Source organism: Amphibalanus amphitrite, unplaced genomic scaffold, assembly GCF_019059575.1.
Source record: "Amphibalanus amphitrite isolate SeventyFive unplaced genomic scaffold, NRLGWU_Aamphi_draft 001321F_arrow, whole genome shotgun sequence".
NCBI lineage: Eukaryota > Metazoa > Arthropoda > Thecostraca > Balanomorpha > Balanidae > Amphibalanus > Amphibalanus amphitrite.
This window is the reverse complement of record NW_024882814.1, coordinates 90255-112925: the sequence shown is the minus strand read 5'-3', so window position 1 is coordinate 112925 and position 22671 is coordinate 90255. Positions and strand designations below refer to the sequence as shown.

Here is a 22671-nt window from a genome sequence, read left to right as displayed (position 1 = left end):
CTCCCGTGGTAGCACGGGCTCATCTCTAGGAACGGTCAACCGCACCGGTTTCTGTGAGAAAATCCCATGATTCTCCTTGTCCGAGAAACATTAATGTGATTGACACAATGTGGATCTCCCTGGAAATCGTCTCGGGTAACTACGGCCCCATGTTTGGAACGAATATGATGCAATTACTGTCAATGAGCCTGACCAGAACGGCTCGGGCAGCACGTCATAATTTGTCGGGGCGGTCGCGGCGGGCCGTGATCCGTCCATCGCGCGGCCGCCCGCCGCTTCCATTTGCGCCCAGCCGCGCGCCGGCTGACGTCAGTGACGGTATAAATGAGCGGCGCGTGGCGTCAGCGGTGGCCGGGGTCGACCCGGTCGCCCTGCACCGCGCCCGCCGCCACCGCCGGCTGCATGCGGCGTGCCGGTTAGCGGCGCGGTTAGGTCAGTTATGGGCCGGCGCGCCGACCACCGCCGCTGCCCCGCCGCTCGCCTCTCACGGCGGGCGGCGGCACGCCCGGCACCGGCGCCGCGCGCGCGCGCCCCGCGATCCGCCGATTAGCGCCGCTCAAAGAGGGCCGCGCCGCGCCGGCGCGCGCCCAGACAGGTGCTGAGTGGCGCGATTGTGGCGCGCGGCGGCGCGGCGCTGCACGCGCCGTGTTTGCCCGAGCGGGCCGGGCGCGCTGGCATGCGGAGAGAGCCGCACGGGGCGGCGGGCGAGGTGCCGGTGTCGACGGCACACGCTGTGAGGACGGAGCTCCGGCGGCTGACCAGGCGTTGACCGCCCGCCGCCGCCGACATGACCATCGTTAATAACGCCATCGCCGCCGCCGCCACCGCTCCCTCAGAAGAGCAGTAGCGCCCATAGCCGCGGTAAATAATTACCGAAAGTGATTCTGAGCGATGGCCGAGAGCTGGTCTGACGACGCCCGCGCCGTGCGGGACGATGACCTTACTACTACGACACACAGCGGTTAGTAAGAAGGAAGGGGGGACAGCGGCGATGCTTACTAGGGTCTAGAGGTCTCCGCTGAGGATGCTGCCGCCACCGCAGACCACAGCTCGACGTACGGGGAAGGAGGGTGGAGACGATATCACCCAGCCGGCAGACCAGTCCACTGACCATCCCAGACCACCAGACCGTCCTGCCGACCGATTCCCGGTGCGCTCCCCGGGGACAGCAGCGGCGCTCGCGCTTCTGAGAGCCGGGTTCTGACCTTGGTGTCTGCCGGTCTGCCGGCGGTGGCTGAGCCGGCCGCCGCCGTATGATATACGCCGCCGTCGGCCGTCGGCGCCGCCGGCCCGGTGGCGCCTGCACTGCGTGTTATCAGTCGCCACTATCGGACTGCGTCGGCCCGCACCAAGGCCCCGACAATTAGACCGGCCACACAATGGAGGGCTAATTTTACAGAATAGTTCCAGCGGGCGCTGGCGAGGCGGCAGGAGGAAAGCGGCGCGCGTTGGGCGCCACCAGTTCCGCGGACAGGCCGTCGGGGACCGTCTCCGTGCGGTGCGGTCGTTTCAACGAATGCGGCGACCGGGAATCGGAGCACAATGTCGAATTCCGCGGCAGCTTAGCGTCGGTAGGCCCGGCCTCGTTCCGAACTCACATTTCTGCGGCGGGATATGCGACGTAAGATGTACGGCAGCGAGCAGCACGCTGCAATTAAAGTCGTTTTGATAGCCAATATAATCCGTCGCCGTCCGTTATTAAATGGAGCCATTTATCAATCGTCACGTACCTACGTCAGCACCGACCGGGCTACTACACTCGTCCTGTAATAAGCAGCGTCCGACCACCCTGCTGCTGCCTTGGCCCGGCCCGGGGACGTGCCGCCGAGCCGGGGCCCCTCGGAGACGCGGAAGCGCCGCTCTCGCTCGGCGGCCGCGGCGGCGCGTCCCCGGCCGCAGGGCGCCGCTCTGCACGGGCTGGATCCCGGCCGCCGAGCTGTCGGCAGGCCCTGTTTGCGCCATCGATACCAATCGTTGGTATGCAAATTGTGTGGTGTGACACGGCCCGGCACAGCGCGGTGACTACTGGGCTCTGAGCGGCACCGCCGACCGCTGCACTGCTCCGTCGACCGGGCCCCGTTCCACTCCGCCCCGCCGTGTCACGGGTGCCGCGGCGGTCCGCCTGTCCCGCTCACCGGCCATCCCGATACCGCCGCTGCGACAGTGGGCTTCTCAGAAGTGTTCCGTTTACCGTGCCGAGCGAACGGAGCGCGCAGTCCGACGGTCTCCGGACCGAGTCGGCAGAGCGGACGGCGGGAGCGGCGACTCAGCTCATGGCGCGACCGTTTCCTCTTTGTTCGAAATGTTGGGTCCGGTACTACGTCGCTATGTGTGGCCAGGCGTGGTCAGGAACGGAGCCAGAGGAATGGGGCATGAGGTCATTTCCCTGTCAGCCTTCAGCAATCACAGTTACACACGTGAGCTAGTTAAAATAGTTAATATTCTTATGATTTATCCCCCCCCCAACGTTTTTCATCACGTTTTTATCTTTGAATACCAAGCTTGATTTACCTTGTTTGAGTTCCTTCAGCGTTGCAATGCGTGCACACATGACGTCAGTAATTGCGAGGCACACAAAAGTTGCCAGCAAAAGACTGACGAATGTCAAAGCCGCGCAAGGACACAGTTGGCAAGCTTTGAATGCCGGCGGTCAGACAGTCCTCGCCGCACTGAGACTGCGACACTCGGGCGGCCGACGACTGCGCGGCGAATCGGCATGGAAATGCTCGCCAATCAACTCATTCTGTATTCCCGCTGCAGCCGTGGCACAGCCGCCCGCTCCATCTGGGTTTTCATCTCACATGACGTCTCACAGTGACCCGGCTGACCCCTGTATGGGGTCACCAGGTACTCCGTGCCTCCCGGCGCCCCTCCCCGCCGCCCCTCGCCCTCTGAGGGTGGCGATACAGCCGTCACCTCACGGCCCACATCCATCGTGGGCTAGTGATGGTAGTTGCAGCCGCGGCGGCGGCGGCGGTGATCGCCTGGCTGACCTGACCCCGCTGACCGGCGCCCCGCGAGTCCGGCGGGGTCACACTGACCGCCGCGCCGCCCAGACAGGAGCAATGACTCCTGTTGGCGCCAGTAGAAATGGAGTGCCGAGCGGGCTCAGGGCCTCTCTCACTCCCGCGCTGTCACTGGGTGCTGAGAGAGCGGATTGCGGCTGACAGGCCGGCTCGAACCGAGCGGGCCCGCCGACCTAGAGCGGCTCCTGACTCACCAGTGGTTTTGCTGGATGACGATAGCTCACCGCCGGCCTCGGCCGCCAGTTTTTCGACAGCTACTTTCGGTCGACGCATTAAGGGCAGCCTAATCGAGACATTGTCGCGCTCGAGCATGTGAGAAAAGTTTGTTTTAGAACCTTGACACACCGCTACTGGCGTCTGTGTAAATGAGGAGAGCGTGGGCGGCGGCGGCGAGCGGCGACCGTGGGCGGAGGGCGCCCGACAGCGACTCTGCGACCGATCCTATCTCCTCCCGGTGACCCGCCAGTTAGAGTCATGTCACGCGCGCTCGCCTGACTCCGACTCTGACTCGCGTATAAAACTCTGTCGACCCGGATCTCAGAGTCATATACAGTGGATGGCTTTGACTCGAGCATGAAATCATGACAGCTCGTCAATGACTCCGAAATGTCGGACTCCACGCAAACGTTCTTTTCTGGATTCAGTGACATTCAGAGGAGACATGACCAGCAAAGCGAGTCAGCCAGCCGACTAGTTCGATTTAGTGACGTAATAAGCTCTCTAAAGATGGCTATTTAACCTTCCATTCGTGGAGAACAAGCCGTCTTCAAAACGATACGGACAACCATTTATGGACCTCGTTAGAAACTTTAGAGGAAAATGCTAGAAGGAAATCAGCCACGAGTTCAAATACCGTGATACCCTAGGAGGAGCTTAGTCCTTCACCCAAAGTCAGGGACGCCAATCAGCCAGTTCTTCTGGACCACATTATTGTGATTTTACCTCGTCCAATTCTTTGAAGAGAGGCGAATATATATGCTGATTTTTGTTCGGCCTCCGATGCTGAATTACACCCGGTGCACGGCTCCCCGGTTTGACCAGTCCTTTGTCACAATGGACGCGCTGTCCTCGAACCGACAGCTCACACACCCAGCGGACGACGCTCCGTGCAACAATGGTCTCTGACGCGCCACATTTGTCTGCGCGACACCGCTGGCCGGCCGTCTGCCCCTGCCGCGCGGTCAGCGGTCAGCGGCGGCAGCCACGGTCACAGTGCAGCTTCACCAGCAGCCTTAGCGCAGCCGCTCATATCAATGAGAGAAAGTGGCGCTACCGAGCTTCTCCGGCCAGCGTGCAGCCACCGACTGCCGAGCCGCCTCTCCGATCAGAGGAGTTGATAGTCGGGCAGTGGCGCTCGCCAGCGCGCGAGAAACGACCGCGCTGGCAGCGAGCGAGTGCCGCCACCCACCCAGCCGCCCGATCGAACGGGAAGGCCGGAGGGTGGAGGGCCCTTTAGTGCCGCGCAGATCGCCGACTGGGGATAGGCAGCAGCGGGCTGAACAGCTCTACACGGCCGATCGCAGACAGGAACATAAGTACGTTGGAGGGTGTTTGAGAAGACGTATTGGCTACGCTTTGGGTCACACGCAACCTCATGGGTCACGGCACGAACCAGACGGGTCACAGACGTGACCAGACGGGTTACAGACGAGTCCAGACGGAGGACAGACGAGTCCAGATGGGTCACGACTCACGAAAGCAGACGGCTGGGCAGAGCCGGGCCATTGGCTGGTGGCGGTTAGGTCGTTAGTTGTGGCACAGGGTGCGCAGCGCTGTCCAGTCGCGAAGGCTAGAGTAAACAGGCTAACCGAAAACGACATCTGTATGCCCTGCACGGCACAGTGGGCGCTTTCACCCTCGGGGGAGCGGTCTTCATGTCGAAAGAACGAAGCGTCAAAGTTGTTAACATGAATAAGAGATTTTTACAAGATTTGGCAACTGTATGTAATCTATAAATAAAGTCATGTGAGCATGAGTGTTGACATTTGCTCGGAAGCCCAGAGAAGAATGCCAACAAAGGCTGAGCACAGTTGACCGTCTGACAGCGACTGTGCATGGCGCGTGGGCAGTGTCGGCCCGGGCGGGGGCGGGGGCGGGGGCGGTCTCACTCAGCGCTGATCGTCTGCTGGCGATGAATGGTGTTTGGCTGCGGTCGAGACGGCCAGGGGCGGTCGGTGGGTCGGAATGTGCCCCCTGCCCCCGTACCGAGCCCGTCACAGCCCCTCTCCCCCCACTGATCCTCCAAGGTGGCGCTGCCCCTTCCTTAAAGGTAGTGTGCCAGCTTTCCTGGACCGTATGGAGTTAATGGCCCAGATAAGGAGAACCGGATTTTTAGAACTTATCCATACATTCAAAACTCATGGAAACGTCTTAAATTCTTCAAATTTTGAGTACCCCAGTGCGAAATTCGCCCCGACGGGTTGTCGGTCGTACCCCAACCACATTTCACACCACTATGAACAATAAATGCACACACTGAAATCGCTATTACCGATATGCTCATCCAATCAAGTTTCGATAAACCCGTTCATCATCATCTCCTGCGGTTTCGAACACGCCTGTTAGGTGGTGCGGTAGACCGCGCCCAAAGCCAGGGCCCCGGTAACGTGAGGTAGCCGAGTCGGGGCAGCGTGCGCTGACCCAAGCCGGGGCCGCGCGTCCTCCCGGTGTCATGTGATAGCCCGGGGGGATGCGGTAGACCGCGCCCAAAGCTGCGGCCCCGGCTTGGGTCAGCGCACGCTGCACCGACTCGGCTACCTCACGTTACCGGGGCCCTGGCTTTGGGCGCGGCTCTGCTCATACTTTGTGGTGCGGTGGTGGTGCGTCGGGCCGCGCGCTCTGACTTCGGCCAAGAAAAATGCGTCAGCTGATCATTGTCATTTCTGCCACTTGCGTGTGGTGAAATGGGGTCATAACTTAAGAGACGGCTTTTTCATATCAATTATTTTACATAAAATCATATTTCAAACCATAAATAATGTTCGACAGCCAAATAAAAGAAACAATACCAATACAGGCTTACAGTTTAAGGCTCGACATTGTGTTGTCTACGATTAGACAGCTGATAACTCATTCCCGTACGTCGTAACTCTATAATGACCTTTGCTTATTGTCACATGTGCGCCGCATTCGCGATTGTTGCCGACGCCTGCTTGCAGCTCAGCCCACTACAGTTGTTATACATATCGAAAAACCGATAAACTTTTAGGCGAAAAAGGCACTATTCCAGGCCCATTTTTGATTTTTGTTGCGATATTAGGTAAAAACAGAAGCTTCTTTTCCTAGGAAAAATAAAATGGGAAATCTTTCAAAGGTGGCACACTACCTTTAAGCCGACTTCTCACAATGGGCATAGGTGAACGTCAAGGTCATGATTGTTTCCAGGGTAGAGGTAGTTGAGTTGAGTCGCAATCAGCTGCATCCTTTAGCCATGGCTATGTTGCGGCATGATACTCGAGCTGCAAGTGGTTGCCGGGATCAGCATTGCGTAAGGACGATCTGTCTTGTACGCTCATCCGGATCAGACTATATTTGTCATGCAAATCCATCATCGTAGAGATGAGACGACGATTAGCTGTAGTTTAAACCGAGTTAGTCGACGCGTACAACCAGGATGCTGGCCAGTTCACGCGGCGCCAACAACCGAGGCATGGTAAGCAGCCGCGAAATCGGCTTTTTCTGGGCTTATCAGAGATCATTGACTCCGGTCATGGGTCCGGTTGCCTGTACTCGGTGGCAAATACGCAGTTATCTGGGGAAAATCGCGACACGTACTTACCAAATAAATTAGATCACAGCATTAGCCATACGACGACACGGGTAAAACCGATGTTAATTCGTCAGCATGCATCATCGGCCACATTCCGGTTAGACGTAGTAACTGCGCGCGCATAACACATTCCAGGAGGAGCGATTGACATGCGCTATTGGCTAACGAGATATGCGCATGATAGACATCGGCAAACAACACGGTGCCGTCCGGGCATGGAGCGTCCCGGAGACATTTCCATCCGGCCCGCGGCGCCGCCGGCTCGTGTTAATGCTATGACTGCGCTCCGTATGCTGCCGCTGACGCTCCGACAGATAAAATGGAGATGGATGACTTCATAAAGGCGAAAACCTCGAGTCATGTCACCAAGAATGTCCAGGAATGCCGATGGACCAAATGAAATGCAAACAATAAAATTATGTGCAAATTAATTTTTGTCCGGATTTAAAGGACAACAAAGCAGGTAAAAACTTTATCGAAGACAGTGGTGAGATTGTGAATAAATATTGGCTATATAGGTACGAATTGCATTCTGGTCATGCTAAGGTCGTTTCGACTTACCCTTTCCGTTAGGCTCGTCGTCTTCTTCCACCATGTCGATTCGTGATCGGGCCCTCGACGCGTCGTCTGCGGGCAGAGGTCACGGGTCACAAACCTAGGTCACAGGTCATCGGTCGCGAACGTAGGTCACGGACTGGGGTCACTGATCGATCATCGAAGTCAGGGAGGAAAGAGGGGAGCCATTTGACAATATCAGAGCAATATATCGCAAAAGAAGGCAATCATAACGCGAGAAAGCTATACCTACTTTTTAGTAAACTTTTGCCTCTTGGCAGTTTGCTGCGCTGTGTGGCTGTTTGCGCCTCCCCTTCCCGACCGCGCAAGGGCACAGGGTCACGACACGACTGCGCTCGCAAACAGACCTCCTACGACGTTCATCAGAGATTTATCCCGACCCCGGTCATCCGCACAGAAAGGACCACGTCCGGTCGCGGCGCCCGAAAGGCGCGGTCGCCACGCACGTCAAACAACTCGACCGCTGCGGCGTGCGCGCGCGGCGCCCGCGTCGGCCCTCTGCGTACCCCGCACAAAAGACGGCGACGATGCCGCACCGACGCGCCACGCGAGCCTTTTGAAAAGGTTCGGCAGCACGATGTTTGTCACGAGCGCGGGGCAAATTATGCGGACAGCCCTTTTGAGCGCCGAGCAATAGATGTGTCGGACCTGGCTCGGCGACGCGGGACGGCGCGGCGGCGGCGTTTCCGACGTATTGTGCGGGTATTTACGGGGTTTGGGTGCCGCCTGCGGTGAGATTGATGACAAGTGACGACGTGCCGGGTGGTTTGACCATCTGCGGGAGGGGTGCCGCAGAGGAGGGGTTGTGAAATCGGGCGACACCTAGGTCACCTTCGGAAGAAGAGGACGATCAAGCGCGGGTGGTGATATGGTACCCTGTTTGTGTGCGCGGCGACAAAAGATGGACGCCTGACGCCTGTATGAGCGCTGTTCGACCTTGTCCACAACCTCACAGCAACAGCGGACGACGGCCCACACTGTGTGCCGCATGATCTACAAGCATGTAAAATTGTAATACAGCATGCCCTATGGAATGTTCTGGGCTTTAGACAGGGATGCCTCATGTATGAGTAAGCCTTCGAGGAAATTCGCTCGCCTCGCATGCATGCCCAGCTTAGAGCGCCTTCCAGATTATTGCGCTGCATGATGTCAGATGGCCAATCAGAGGCCGCTGAAATGGCTCAAAACCGCGGATTATGTGCCTTATTTTTCGTCACTTTTCAGCCGGCTTTCCCGTGTTCAGTGGGCAACGAGGACTTGACGGCATTTTTCACAAGGTCGTCGAGGCGGCCGTTATACATAAGAGACTTCCCGGCTTTGTCAAAGCATACCGTAAAATCGCGAAAAAGCCAACAAAGCTGCACAGCGGCGCCAGCAACAGAGCGACATGGCCGCGCTTTCTATACATGGTCAGTATTCTTCTGGCCGCGCAGGCCGGGCGCTTCCAAATACAGCGGTTTGGGCCCGGGCCGGCCTGGGAAGCCGGTCGCTCGCGTGTCGCAGGACAGCCGACGGACAAACCAACAGCAGGACGGCGCTGTTATTGTAATTGTGTGCGCGGCGATACTTTGTTAGCGCATTGTAATTGCTCACCGACCGTGTACTGTCCTTGCACGTTCGTGGAAGGGGCCGCTCGGTGTTGAACTACTTGTGCCTTGAACGAGGTCGCTATTGAGGGTAGGGGACACCGGCCGTCCTTCGCTCGTGGCCGCGTCGCTTACTGTCGTGACCGATTCGTCAAAAAAGTCTCATCTGTGCCTTCTCTCATTCAAGTCTCGTAGAGGTCGATTTGCGACATATCTTCCTTTGACGTCTCCGATAGATGACCTCAGGCTTCTGCAAACTGCTGGGCTACCCAGACGGCCTCAGTCTAGGCCGGGCCAGACTTTATCTCGCGTCTTGAAGGCTAGGCTTTGAAACAGGCTTTGAACGTCCAGGATCAATGGTCAACCCACTGGCTGCCCCGTCTATCGTTTCATCGACTGTCTGTCGGTGGCTGTGACCGGTGCGCTGCGGCGGCTCGGCTGCCATTCAGACTGGAGCGGCTGCTGCGGAGGCTGGGTGGACTGAGCGCGTGTGCCGGTCCGGCTCGGCGCGGGCCGGCGCCAGTCGACAGAGCGGCCGTCCCAGATCAGCCGACGGGATCGACCCGACCATGTAAGGCGGCGCTCGGCGCCGGCCGCCGCGCGCGCGCTCCGTCGCCGCCGGAGTCAAACAGCACCGATAAAGAGACGACCGGAGAGAGAAGCGCGCCCAACCGGCCGACTGCGTGGATTGGACTTGTTAGAGTGGTTTGGAGATAGGGCGGAACACGGGTTTGGGTCGGTCTAGTGCGCGGAGGGCGCGGTGGTAAGGGAGGAGGGGAGGGGTGAGACAGCTGGATGGGGTTTCGGGCAATGTGTCTCACGGGGTGGTGTGATTGGAATGTGCGAGCTAGCACAGTTGCAGGAGAGGACCAGACATCGATGCTTGATATTGTCTTGAGTGAGTTGCCACATTACTGTGGCTCTCTCATTTCAGATAATTAAAGGGATTGGTGTGAAACAATTATTGCCATTGTGACAGTGGTGCAACAATGATTACGCCCAGAAAGTTACCTACACGAAACTGAGGAATCTGTCCGAAGTATGAGGGAAACATACGGTTTCAGCTGAACGCCTTTGTTCGGGTTTAGCCATGGTGTGTCCGGAAAAACGACGAAGAGTCCTGTTATGGCGCCAGCCTTTTTACGCCACACCTTTATGCATATTTGCATTCGTTCGTTTCTGCGCTCAGATTGCGCCTGATCGGACCACAGCCGAAAACCTTTCGCCGAATAGTCACGAGTGAGACGCACTATCATTTCTGACAGGTCGGCTGTGAGAACCGCTCGTCACGCGCTGTCGTTAATCCGGCTGTTGGCGGCGGGTTCTGGTTGTACGCCGTGAGCCCGTCCAGATAGGCGGCGCACGCCCGCGCCGCGCGCCGTGACAGAGCGCGCGCCGATCGTGGCGCGTGCGCGCCGCGCCAGATAATCCACCGGCGCCGCAGCCGCCGCTCATGCATGCGCCGAGTCGCTCGCGCAGTTATCAAAATACGTCGTCGTTTTTGTCTCGCTCGGTGGCTCGTGCCACACGCGGCGATAGCGCCGAGATTGTCGCACTTAACAAAACGATACGCGTGCGACTGTCGGCCGGCGGCGCGAGCAAAAACGGCGCGCCGACGGCCGGCGCGCGGCGCTGGCGCCCAGTCGTCCCGGCGCGGGCCAACTGGGCGCGTTTTTGCACCGCCAAAGCCACGCGCGCCCGTCGTCGTATTACGAGCCGGCGAGGGAACACTAATTGAAGCCGACTGGCCTGGCCGCCGGCGACGAGCGAGTGGTGTGTTTTGGTAATGAACACCGTGTGTGCCGCCTGCCGGCGGCGGGAACGGTGACAGAGCCGGCGCGCCGCGCGGTCGCGTCTGTTTATTGACCCTCCGCTGATGAACGGACCCGGCAGCGAGCACTTACCACGGCGCCTGACTGGTGATGCAGTTATTTGCCGATCTTGTTCGGTAATCTACGGTCAGAGACGCGAGCTCCTGAGCGGTGATGCTCATCAGGAGAATATTCAAACACTTGGGCTCGCGACCCAGTGATTAGGGGCCGCCCGCTTTACAGAACTCCATTAGCAGCGGTAAAAACGCGCGGCGCGCACCTGAACACTCCGCCGACGGGCCGGAGCCCTACCGTGCCGCCTCTCTCTCTCCAACAGCGCCCCTGTGAGGAGCGGCTCCACAAAGAACGCCCCTCGAACTCACCCATGCAGGTTTTGCAGCACTCCCCGACCGGCATCACCGGGTTCTTGCAGTTGGGCTTGGGACAGTCACGCTTGATGTTGCGACACTTGACCCGGCCAACGACGCGTCGTTTGCGCTGGATCTGTTGAGACAAGGGCGCAGGTCAGCCGGCAGGTCAGGGTCGCAGGTCAGCCTGCGGGCCAGGATCACAGGTCACAGGTCAGCTGGCAGGTCAGGAGGTCAGGTCACAGGTAAACGAACAGGTTAGGGTCACAAGTAGGCCAACAGGTCACGGTCACAGGTCAGTGATCCAGGGTCTCAGCTCAGCGTGAAGGTCAGCATCGCGGCATCATTGGTGGGCTCTCGACCGATCGGATTAGGTTGATTCTGGGTGGCAACAATATTATTGGTTCAATGCCCTTACAGGGCGCAAAATGTCAACTGGACAGGATGCACGCAGGCGGAAAATGTGATTCCGCGTCGGCTCTGAGAAAAATGGTTGATTTACCTGTGGTCCTCTTAAAAAAGAGCAGCTCGAATAAAAACCTTGGCGCCAACTGTAAAACACTGGCTCCATTGTTTAAGTTGAAAACAATACGACATTTTAAGTGGTGATTAGCTGACTCTGATGCCTAGAGTATGGACATGTGGAACTCATCGATTGCTTGAGTATACGCATGTGACAATTCATAAGCAAAGGCCACTATGATTTATAAGTTCACTAGCTGATTGGCATGTGAGGCATGCTCTCTAAACATTGTAGCAGGTTGTTGACATTGGCGACAGACATTGGGTAGTAGATGCTATCGATAGCTTAGAAATCTAGGACATTCCTTCACTGAAAATTCCACTGAAGTTCAGAATTGTGTAGTAGTTAGTACAGTAGGCATTTGTTTGGCGATTGTACTCAAAACCGATGCTTGGCGGTATTATGCATTTTTCTCTCCATGTGAATCATGAGTTACGTTAATCATGGGTTACGTTTTGTTGGCTGTCCTAATCTGCAAGGAAGTATGTTGCAAAATTCCATAAAGTTGAAATACAATAATTATTAACGTTTGCTTCGTTTACGTGCCTGCGAAATTATTGAACCTAATCCAAATATCCCGGCTATCTCGGATATGATAAGCGAGAGATCCGGGAATCTGCGCGACTTGCTCGGTTATATAACTTGTCAACGCTGTACCGTTGCCTTGCTTTTGGTTGGCGAGGACCAGCGAGTCTGCTGGCCCTGGCCAGCGCACCCAGCCAGCGCGGAGGCCAGCGCGCGCGCCGATCAGCACCGATAGCTTCCATCAGCGCCTCGGAGGTCGGAATCGCTCTGCCAAAATAGCTGGTGTATTTTCGCAGCAGCGATCAGCCGTCGCCGGCCGGAGCTAATGTCACTGGCTGTCGTCTCGGCGGCGCCTCCCGGCTGGCACGCGGCCGTCAGAGCTCGTCCGTCCCGTACAGGACGGTCGGACGGACGGACCGCCGCCCCCAGCCGGGCCCCGAGACGTCCGACTCGTCCCGGCAGCCACATCGTGTTCTGTTGAAAATTCCAATTGGCGTTTATGGAAGCGTCGGCGGTAAGAGCGTAATAAACAGGAGGCCGGCCGGCTGCTAAACATTGCTGCCTTAATCGCGCTCTGCGAGCCATTAGAATTAAACGGCCGTGGGCTGGCTGCCAAGGTCGCAGCGCGCGCCGTCAGCGAGCTGCATCTCGACAGGCGGTCGGCCAGCGCCGCTCCGGACTGCCGAGACGTGCGCTGCTCGGCGCTGTGCGTGCCGCAGTGCGCGCGCCGGACCGGTGTTCCGGGAAGGCGGTGTCCGACGCGTCGGCCGCTCTCCATGTCACGGGTCATTTATCACGGGTCAGAGGAGGCGGCCGACCGGCGCGACTGGCCGCCGCCGCGGCGGCTACTCTACATTCCGGGGGCGGCCCGGACCCTCCCTCTCCCGGCGCCTCATTTCAATAGATAACATCACTCTTTAATTCATATTACCTTTGTGCTTTTCATTATTCACAAAGGCGTGCGCTGTGTCGGCGAGCGGCGTCCACTCAGAAATACATTATCACCCACGGGGGCGGCGGCCGCCGACGCGGAACTGCCGCCGCCGGCGACCACGTCCTGTTGCTATCGGGACCTGCCGACTGTGACGTCACACATTGCCCTCGATGACGTCACCGGCTGCTCTCGATGTCCAGGTCACCGCGGGTCCCTTCTGGGGCCCCCAAGTCATGCGAGGTCACCGATCTGAGTCCCTTGGGCAGGCCAGTCCCCAGCGAATGACCGTACCTACTAGTGCGCTGAGTTGGTTTGGACTGACTCAAATTCTCGAACTCCGGCGCCAGAACGATTTTAAATATACAAATTGGAGTCGGTTGAACACGGAAGTGATCCGAGTTTAAGTACTACGGACGCTGGAGAGGGCACTGATTGTGTATGTATGCTCGAGGCGCGTGCCCGAGTACGGCATGGAGGCCCGGTGCCGAGACACGGGTCGTGTAGGCGGTCGCAGGACAGCCTCTGACCTCGGCCCGCCCCGGATAATTGGGCGTCGACACATGTCGGAACAGCCCACCAAATTTGGCCGCGGCGCCGGCGACGGCGCTCCATGTGGAGAGCGCCGCGCACTGGCCCGACCGCGCCGCGCCACCCCGTCGGCGACAGGGCGCCGCCCGGGCGCGCGACACGACCAGACCTCCCGGCCCACCCGAGAGTGGCCAGTCAGATGTCTAAATCCAGAGGACGGGAGGACAACAGACCGACGATGACGGGTAAAAAGCCGCCTCGGATCGCCGTGACGTCCGATTCCGGTGATATGCCCCGATTTCGGGGAGGAGCGCGCCGCCCTGACGGGCCGCCCAGGTCGTGACGATTGGATCTGACGCGCAAAACGGCCGACCTTGTCGCGTTTAACTGCCTCATGAGGTCATTCGCAGATGATGATATTCCAATATCGTATGAGTTACTCGTAAAGTTACTCTGACCTTGCACAGATACTCCGAAAGAGCAAGTGATTAGTGAAACACGTTTGGAAAGATTTAATGAATATAATAAAATGGATCGCGACGTAACGGTTAATTACCGACGAGCCGAGCGATGTAGCGTCAACACAATGACATCATAAGTGGCGCAAATGTAAACCAATTAACGGATAATTTACGATAATATGATGAAGCGGTTCTCGCTCTGCTCAAGCAAGCAGCGCCTATATCACTCCTCGAATGCAATAGGTGATGGAATTGTAACTTCCCCGAATAGGTATGGCATCACCCGGATTCTTATCACGGCTAAACCGCAGAAAGAACCAGAAAACACCCGTATCTAAGGCGTTTCGATGACGTCGTTGGCAAAACAATCGGCCATAAAGTATAAGCCGTATGCTTAAGAACGCATTGTCCAATGATCGTCAGGCTGCATGTGTGTGAAACCTTGAGTTCGTCCTTGGTGCAACCAGGCGACTGTTGGCACTGCAGTGCACTGCCGCCGCGATAACGGCCGTATTGACCTCCGGACGTGGCACCCCAGGGCGGCGGATCCAGCCCGCTCGGCGCAATGGCACGGTACACAGCTGGCACCCCGCCGCGGCCGCGTAAAAGCATTCCGCTGTCGGTGACTGCACGGCACGGAGGTTGGCAGCGCGGCGCGCGGCTCTGCGCCGCTGCCGTCCGCATAGTTGGCAACCGGTGAGCGCGGGTCAACGGGCCGGGCTTAGGCCGGCAGCACGGAGCGCCGCCGGGCTGCCCCGCGGCACGGCGAGTGTCGGCCGCGGCGGCCACCCGACCCTCACGGGACGCTCGGCGCTACCTGGAACGGGCTGGTCGGCGCTGAAACATGACGCGAAAGGCTCGCTGAAGGCCGCGCTGCAGCGGCGCCGGCCGGCGTCGGTGGCGCGTGCCGCCCCGGTCGGTCGGACCGGCGGGCAGTGACCGCGGAGGCCGCGGAGAGACCGCCGACCACTGCCATCAGCGACGCTGTATGTCATGTTCAGCAGAACACAGAGCACGGAGAAGAGCCGCCTGGTTTGCAGTCCATTCCGTTAGTGAAACGATGGCGGTGGCGATGCTCTGAACGATACTTCCGAACGTAGTCGCCGTCGCCTCGGAGCTTACAATGGGAAGGCAGGGCAGCCCCGTCATCGTTAAGCCGACTGTCGCCCGCTGGGGTGTCACGTTGCATAACCCGTTCTGGGCCTTCCCAGGGGCTTCCCTAAACCCGCTGATCTCTTCCTGCCCATGGACGTCCAGTTCCAAGCGCCCTCGGGTCACCACCCAGCCCCGAAGTAGCGCGCTCCAGGCGCTGGCGGCCGGTCAGGGTCACCGGGACGGCCAGGTCACGGGGCGCGAACGGCGCCGGTGCCAGCCGCGCCGGGAATGTCTGCGGCGCGCCGTTCTCGTGCTTGGCTGACGAGCTGGCAGGCACGGTCGACTGCCGGTGCAGCGCGCCGTCCTAACCGCTCCAACACATACGATGAAAGCAGCACGCCGCGCGCCGCCGCGAAACGCTGATTTATGCCATGAAGGAGCGACACAAAGGAACTGGGTGCAGAGGCTAGACCGCTCTGGAGGCGGCCGGCTCATAGTCCGCCCAGCGCTACCCAGCGAGTGAGCGGTAGGCTTGCAAAAATAAAGGTCAAGTTGAAGCTTAAGTTGCAAGTGTAAATACTCAGTTAAGCGGCGGCGGCTGGGCGATAAGCATCGTAATAGTGGCTTTCAGGAGGCACTTCGTTCTAAGCCATATGGTTTTAAGCCGAAGCATAATGATACGTTTGCCTTCCCTCCGCCACCTAGGAGCGGTGATTTACCCCCCCCCCCCCTCTCGTCTGGGGGGGGGACGGAAATGGGCGGGTCCGGCGAGCGGCGCCAACCGGACCCTGGACGAGGCCGGTCTGCCGCCGTGGCCGTCAATGGCACACCGCGCCTGCATAATAATAACACTTGGCCGCCGCCGAGCCTCCCCAGCCCCCGAGCTGACCAAGCTCAGCTCGGACGGCCCGCCGGAAGTGCCCCACGTCCGGCCAAACTAGCCGCAACTGTCGCCGCCCCGGCCGGCCGCTGGGTCCGAACTCGTACATACAAACTCTGCGTCCTCTGTCGAGGCCCTTCCGGTCGGCGTGTTGAAAGGTGTCAAAGTTTGGCCGTTGAGCCACGCTTGACGATCCGTGGAGTGGCTTGTCCATCGCGGTCCACTGATGCGATGCGTTCGCAGTAGACGAGCTCTATTTATAGGTTTACGACGCACTGGACCCAACACTAATCACTACGAAACGAAGACAAACACGTTATCGGTAAATCTTTGTCTTCTGGATTTGAATATTTCGTTTCCCAATCAAGATACAAGACGCAGCCGATAAGGCCTAATTTCACTGATGAGCCTGATGTGGGCGCGTAAACAAGCTACGGTTGAAAACGCCAGCAGAATGCGCTCTCATCTACATAATACCTGCTCGAAACAGCCTAGGAGAGTCGGTATTTTGGCCGGCGGCGGCAGAGGCCGGTGCTGGCGGCACAACCTGCTTCAGAGGGCCTGCCGCGCTAAATCAGCTCGACCTGCCGGCGGTAGTCCGACGCCGCCCCCGTCCACCACAAACAACGCGGCGGCGCGGGCGGCGGCGCCCGGCAGTCGGCCGCTCAGCCCGACCGCGGCTCCCGGCATATGAGCGGCGCCGATTAGTGTGTTCCGCCCGTTATTAATGTGTCCAGACAGTCGTCAATAAGGCTACAAGGAGCGGCGGCGGCTTGGAGCCGGCGCGGCGGCGCGCCGGAGCGAAATTCGGGCTCGGCAAGTACCGCCACAGAGTTATGGCGCACCGGCAGGGAAGGAGCTCAACAGAATCAGAGAAGGCACTATGTAGATTAGACGAAGACTATCAATAGTGGCCGATGCTTTCCTAGCTTTTTTCATCTGTCCCCTGAATATTTTTTCCCGACTGTTTGCCAACGCCTAAAAATAACACACAGAACTTCACAGAAAATTCGCAGGGCACATTATCAGAGTTATCTAGTAATGATGCGTTGCAGTGCGCAGGTGCGTTTTCTGCGTGGCCCTTGCAGGACACCACGGGTGAGGGCGGACGATACGTTGAGCGATACGCCGGGCGATACATTTGATGATACACCGGGCGATACACCGGGCAGTGCGGACAGGTGCCGGTCGCCGAGGTGCCGCTGTCAGGGACCGCAGATCGCCCCGATACGCCGCCCGACAGCAGTGACCGGCGGCCGTGGGCGGACCTCATCCCGACACTTTTTCACCGACCCAAACGAGGCGACACATTAGCAGCTAAATGCCCAACGGCACGCCACACTGGCCTGCCGAGCGGAAAAATAGCCACCCGGTGATTAATCCTCGCATGGATTTCGTGTAGGTGTGAAAATTATTAAGGAAAATGTGGAAGTGAAAGGAAAAAGGTGGACCGTATCTGAAAACATCGCTGTCCTATCGTTGCATCTACATCTGTTATACTATGCGGCGGACAGGCCCGGCCTGCCCGCTATCTAATTCTGCCCCTGATGGTACGATGTTAACAACCTACAGATGCCCCGGCTTGCCGACAGGCCTATCGCCCATACGAAAACAATACCTGCACGTCATAGCAAGGAAGCGGTCGGCATATCAGGCACCTAACAGACCGACCACGGCGGCGCGGTTACGGACAGGACGTGACAGCCGCGGCACGGCACCGTAACGTGACGTCACTATGACATCACGATTACGCAGTATGTGACGCAGTACTCACCGGTACACACTCGCACTGGACGCAGTACATGACGCCGAACGGCGAGCCCAGGTCGGGGTTCCACATGGCCTCCAGCTCGTAGGTCTGCTTTCCGAAGTGGCACACTGAAACGGAGAAGGAGCGGGATGTCAGACGATGGCTACCGGTTTCCGTATTTTATATCTGGCTACATGAACTTGGTGGTTGGTGGTGTCGAGCATTTGTTTGACTGAATGTGGTAGTAATTGATTAACGCAAATATAAAAAGTGAAATAATGTTTGGCGAGTAATCTGACAGAAGCGCACTGAACAGCAACATCAACAGAATTGCAAGCACCCGCCGTGTGACCTCCAAAATATCGGGAAGTGTGCCGGCCCGGCGGCCGCTGGGGTCGGAGCTGCTCGGGCCGGCCACAGAGCCGCGGTTCTGGATAATGTAGCGAGCTGCACGAGCTGATAATGTAGCAAGTCAGCACGGCTTTCGCGTTGGACACTCAACTGAAACAGCAATGATTGATTCGTTTAACTTTATCACCACTAGTATGGAAAACGGGCTCATAACTACTTTACTGGCTGCTGACACATCTCGGGCTTTCGATAGCGTAGAACATGTCAGGTTGATAGACAAGTTAGGATGGTATGGTATTGATGAACATTGGTTTGCTGACTGGCTGAGTGGTAGGACCCAGAGAATCCAGGGTAGTGACGTCGGGGAGTTGCCTGTGACACATGGCGTGATCCAAGGATCGCTTTTGGGCCCGAAATTGTTTTCACTTTTTACAAACGACCTTGAATCACACTTGCCTTTTGGAAAACAAGTAATGTATGCCGATGACGTGCAATTTTTAGATTCTGATGCTGTCGAAAACTTTACCACTCTAAAACAGCGAGTCGAAGACACGCTAGAACTGGCGCTCAAATGGTATACGCAAAATAGATTAAAGATAAATCCTGGTAAAACTGAGCTGTTGATCATCAAGTCACAAAAGAAAAAACTTGAGCACCATTTTTCTATCAAATTCGGAAACAGCGAAATCTCACCTTCCCCGTGCGCCAAAATTCTTGGAGTATTCATTGATTCTGCACTTACATGGGAGAGGCAGGTGTCACAGGTGATCCGCCGCTGCTACTCTGTTCTGATCGGGCTGTCCAAGTTGAGACACAAACTGCCATACGAGACTAAGAAGCTGCTGGTTGAGGCGCTCGTTTTCCCGCACATCAATTACTGCTGCACTGTGTGGGGAGGATGTACTGCCTCCCAAAAGCACCGTATCCAGAAGGCGATCAACTTTGCGGCACGTGTCGTCACAGGACTGGCCCGACGGCAGCACGTCACTCCTGCTCTGCAGGCGCTTGGATGGCAGCGATTCGAGGGCATGCTTGAGAAACGGGATGTGGCTCTTATACAAAGGCTGGTCTCGCTTGACGCGCCGCCTGCACTGGCCCAAGTTGTACAGCGTCGCTCGGACGTGTCACAGAGACACACCCGATGCTCCCACGGACATCAGTTGGAGCTACCTAAAATTAAGAGTGAGCGAGCGAGGCGCTGTTTCCCTTACAGATCTGTGTCCACGTGGAACAGCGTTGGCGGGGTCGGCAGCGGATGAAAAACCATGTATTTTAGATGTCTTTTATTTCTTTCGGTGTTTAGTGTTTCGCTATTGCGTTGATTTTAGCCTTTTATGTACGTACTGCGTAATGATTCACGTGTTTGTCAGCGAATTTTAATACTTGTATGTACACGACGAGAGGGCTGAAAAGCCATTTAAATGGAGACCTCAATACACTGGATTTGGATTTGGATTTGGATTTAGCTCGGCGGTCCGAATGTCAGCGTACCGCATACTAATCGAACGGCCAGCACGTGTTGACCATGCAACTGGGACGCTGCATATGGTTAGACGGCCGATGGGCAGGTTCTGGCTATTCTCAGTCACTGACGTCACCCGCGCCACAGGCTGCCTCTGACATAGAGCATGGTTGCCAGTTTAACCTATTTGACAGGGGCGATTATGTATCCAATACTTACATGATTTGGTCCAAATGGAGGAAGCTGCTGCACCGAAATCTTTCGAATGCAAAAATAAATAATCTTAGACCACCCAGTCGGCGCCTTAATGACACTTTTAGCACTGATATAAAATAACAATGAACATGGGTGATTTACGCACCGCATGGCGTGGTGATTAAAATGGCACACTTCCTCGCCCATTCATGCATTTCATTTATACGGCCTATTGAACGAGCCGGTCGGCACTTTAGATTCGTTTGAAGAACCTCGTGAACCGTTTTTATTTGACAGCCAAGTGTCAGCCGGCCACCGGCCGCCCGCGCCCCGCCCGTGCTCTGTTGACCAAGTGTGTTGTCGCGCGGGCGGTGCTAACTGGTGACACGGGTCTGTCATGACGTCAGTGCTTCCCACGCACGGTCGCGCGCCGCGCCGCGCCGGCCGCCGCCTGCCGGCCGCCGGATAGGCTGTGCCGCAGTGCCGCAGTGCGCGGCGGCGCGGCGCGCGGGGACAGAAGGCGCGGCGCGCGGGGACAGAAGGCGCGCGAGCGCAGCGACGCATCGCCCGAGCGAGCCCAGCGGGGCTCGGTGGCTGGATATGTGGGTATTTACGAGCCCCCCCCCCCCCCCCTCTGTGGTCGCCGCCGACAGCGGAGCCGGCAGATCAGGCCCGATGACTTTGACCGGCCGACGTGTCACGGCGCCACAGTATAATGAGCCGATCGTGATTGCAAATTCACTTTGCAGGCGAAGGCAATGAGATGCCACTACAGCGGTCGCTAATGCTCTTAGAGGTGCCACGGCGACTAGCCAAGACATGTCTCCTAAGTTTCTCGAAGCACCGAGTCGGCCATGGCGGTCGGGTCGTGTCATTCATTGGCAGCGTGCACCGTCTGCCCCCGAGATGGATGGCAGGATGACGGGGACACCGCAAGGTGTATGTAGTTTACTATAAGTACAGTTAACGATATGTCCGTGCTGTTTGTCTGAATGTTTCTAAAATAAGCGGCAAAAATATTTAAACTAATCAATCGCACAATGGACACAGCGGTGGAGGCGAATATTTCTTTCTTAACTAAATGCTGTTAGGTGTTATTGTCCATGAGTTCAGATATTTCTTTTTGTTTCATTGGTTTTCGACAATAAATTTCAGGAATAATTCGGTTCATTGGTTCATTCATTCGTTCGAGGATCGGACTGCCTAAAAAGGACAGTTTTGTGTCTATAGATGCTCATCCCACGGGTATTTTGTGAGGTCTGCGTGAGTCCGCCAGAAACGGCGTCATTCCTCATCCAAGCGAAAAGAACTCGTGACAAGTGCTAACTGATATCCCCGGAACTGTCTCGTCTGAGTAAAATATCAGCGACATATGAATATACAACCTGTCAAATATTTAAACCCTTATCTGGATACACAGTTTGAAATACGAAACGCTGACTTAAACATGACGTGTGCATTCAAAAGTGTCGGGCAGATTGACGTCTGTGCTGGTAAATGGATGATCGGTCAAATGATTAACCGCACGGTGTCAACTCGTGCTCGCGCTGACGGTTAGTGTCACTCTGGTCGATACCAATCAGCGTCGCGTCCACTGCAGCTGTCACGCGGGGTAATGATGCGTCACGGACGCGGCGTCACTCTGCAGGCCGACTGTGACGGGCGGCGTGTGCGTGCGGCGGTGACGTGACGCAGACCTGCGCCGTGTCAGTTGTCGGTCGATCTGAGCCGCCGCCGGACGGAGCTGTCATCCGGCCGCCCCCGCCCCGCCTAGTCCCGCTCCGACTTCCTCCCCTAGTTACCGACCAACCCAGACGGTATCATACGCCAGACACACCTGCAAAGCGCGGTGCACAGGAGGCGAGCTATCGTTCAGACCACTTACGGTGGCATCTGTGCTGGGGTGAATGGGACCACTAATTATGGCGTGCGGACCCCTCCGACGACACCTGGTAGTGCGAGGGGCGTGGTAGGGACGCTTCATCCAAATCTAGACACCGGGGGTACTACACATACCGGCGCTGACCGACCCCGGACGACCGGCGCGGGCAGCGTGACTGGCAGAACGGGCGGCGGCCGGCAACATAACCTCATGTTCGCCCGACACCAGCGGCACGGGCCGCGCATATCAACATCGATACCTGGCCGCGCCGCCCAGCACCGCCCGTAGACGCCCAGCGCCGCCGAGAGCTGTCCACTGGACAGTGTCCAGAGCCGTACGGAACCGCCCAGCGCCGTTCAGAGATGTCCAACACCGCCCAGAGTTGTCTAGGACCGCCCAACACCTTGCGGAGTCGCCAAAAGCTGGCCGCCCAGAGCAGAACTTCCGGCGCGGCGGCGCGGCGGCGGCGGCGGCGGCAGTGGGAGGGAGCGCCGGGTCGCCGACGCTGACCTCACAGTGGGAGGTGCTCGCCCGCCCCTTCCGTCGGCCACAACTCAGTCGGGAGGCCACAGCGCGCTGTCGGTGAGCGGCGGACCCTGGCGCGGCGCCGAGCCGGGTGGCCGGAAGGGCGGCAACACACAGAGGAGCCCCAGAGGTCAGGGCGCAATGACCGACACGGGGGAGGAGATGAATGGAAGCTCAGCTCAAAGAGAGAGGAAGTTCATCAAGCTGGAGGATGAAACGTTGAATTAACTGACCAAACAATTCCTTTTTTATGGTTCAAAGCTGTTTGAATCTGATGACTTGAGCGACTGCAACTAAGCTACGAATCTTTTCTTTGATAAACGTTCGTATTAGCTCCTCTTATCAACAGTCTAGCCGGTCGCCGTGTCTATTTCTCCTGACGAATCCACTGGCCGGTTCTGGTTGACAGCTTCCGCCTGCTCCC

At 57.5% G+C, this 22671-nt stretch overlaps 1 protein-coding gene across 2 annotated transcripts in view; it reads right to left on the bottom strand.

The window, feature by feature from the left end:
* Positions 1–22671, bottom strand: part of LOC122372135 (dorsal-ventral patterning protein Sog-like) — a 57279-nt gene that overhangs the window by 13465 nt on the left and 21143 nt on the right. For both annotated transcript variants that reach the window (XR_006254828.1, XM_043349017.1), the window contains exons 2-4: positions 17857–17960; positions 11152–11272; positions 7357–7422 (exon numbers count right to left, since the gene is read on the bottom strand). Coding sequence is in view for 1 of the 2 variants with exons in the window: in XM_043349017.1 (XP_043204952.1) it covers positions 7357–7422; positions 11152–11272; positions 17857–17960 (291 nt within the window). In the remaining variant the exon portion in view is untranslated. The remainder of the gene's footprint in view (positions 1–7356; positions 7423–11151; positions 11273–17856; positions 17961–22671) is intronic.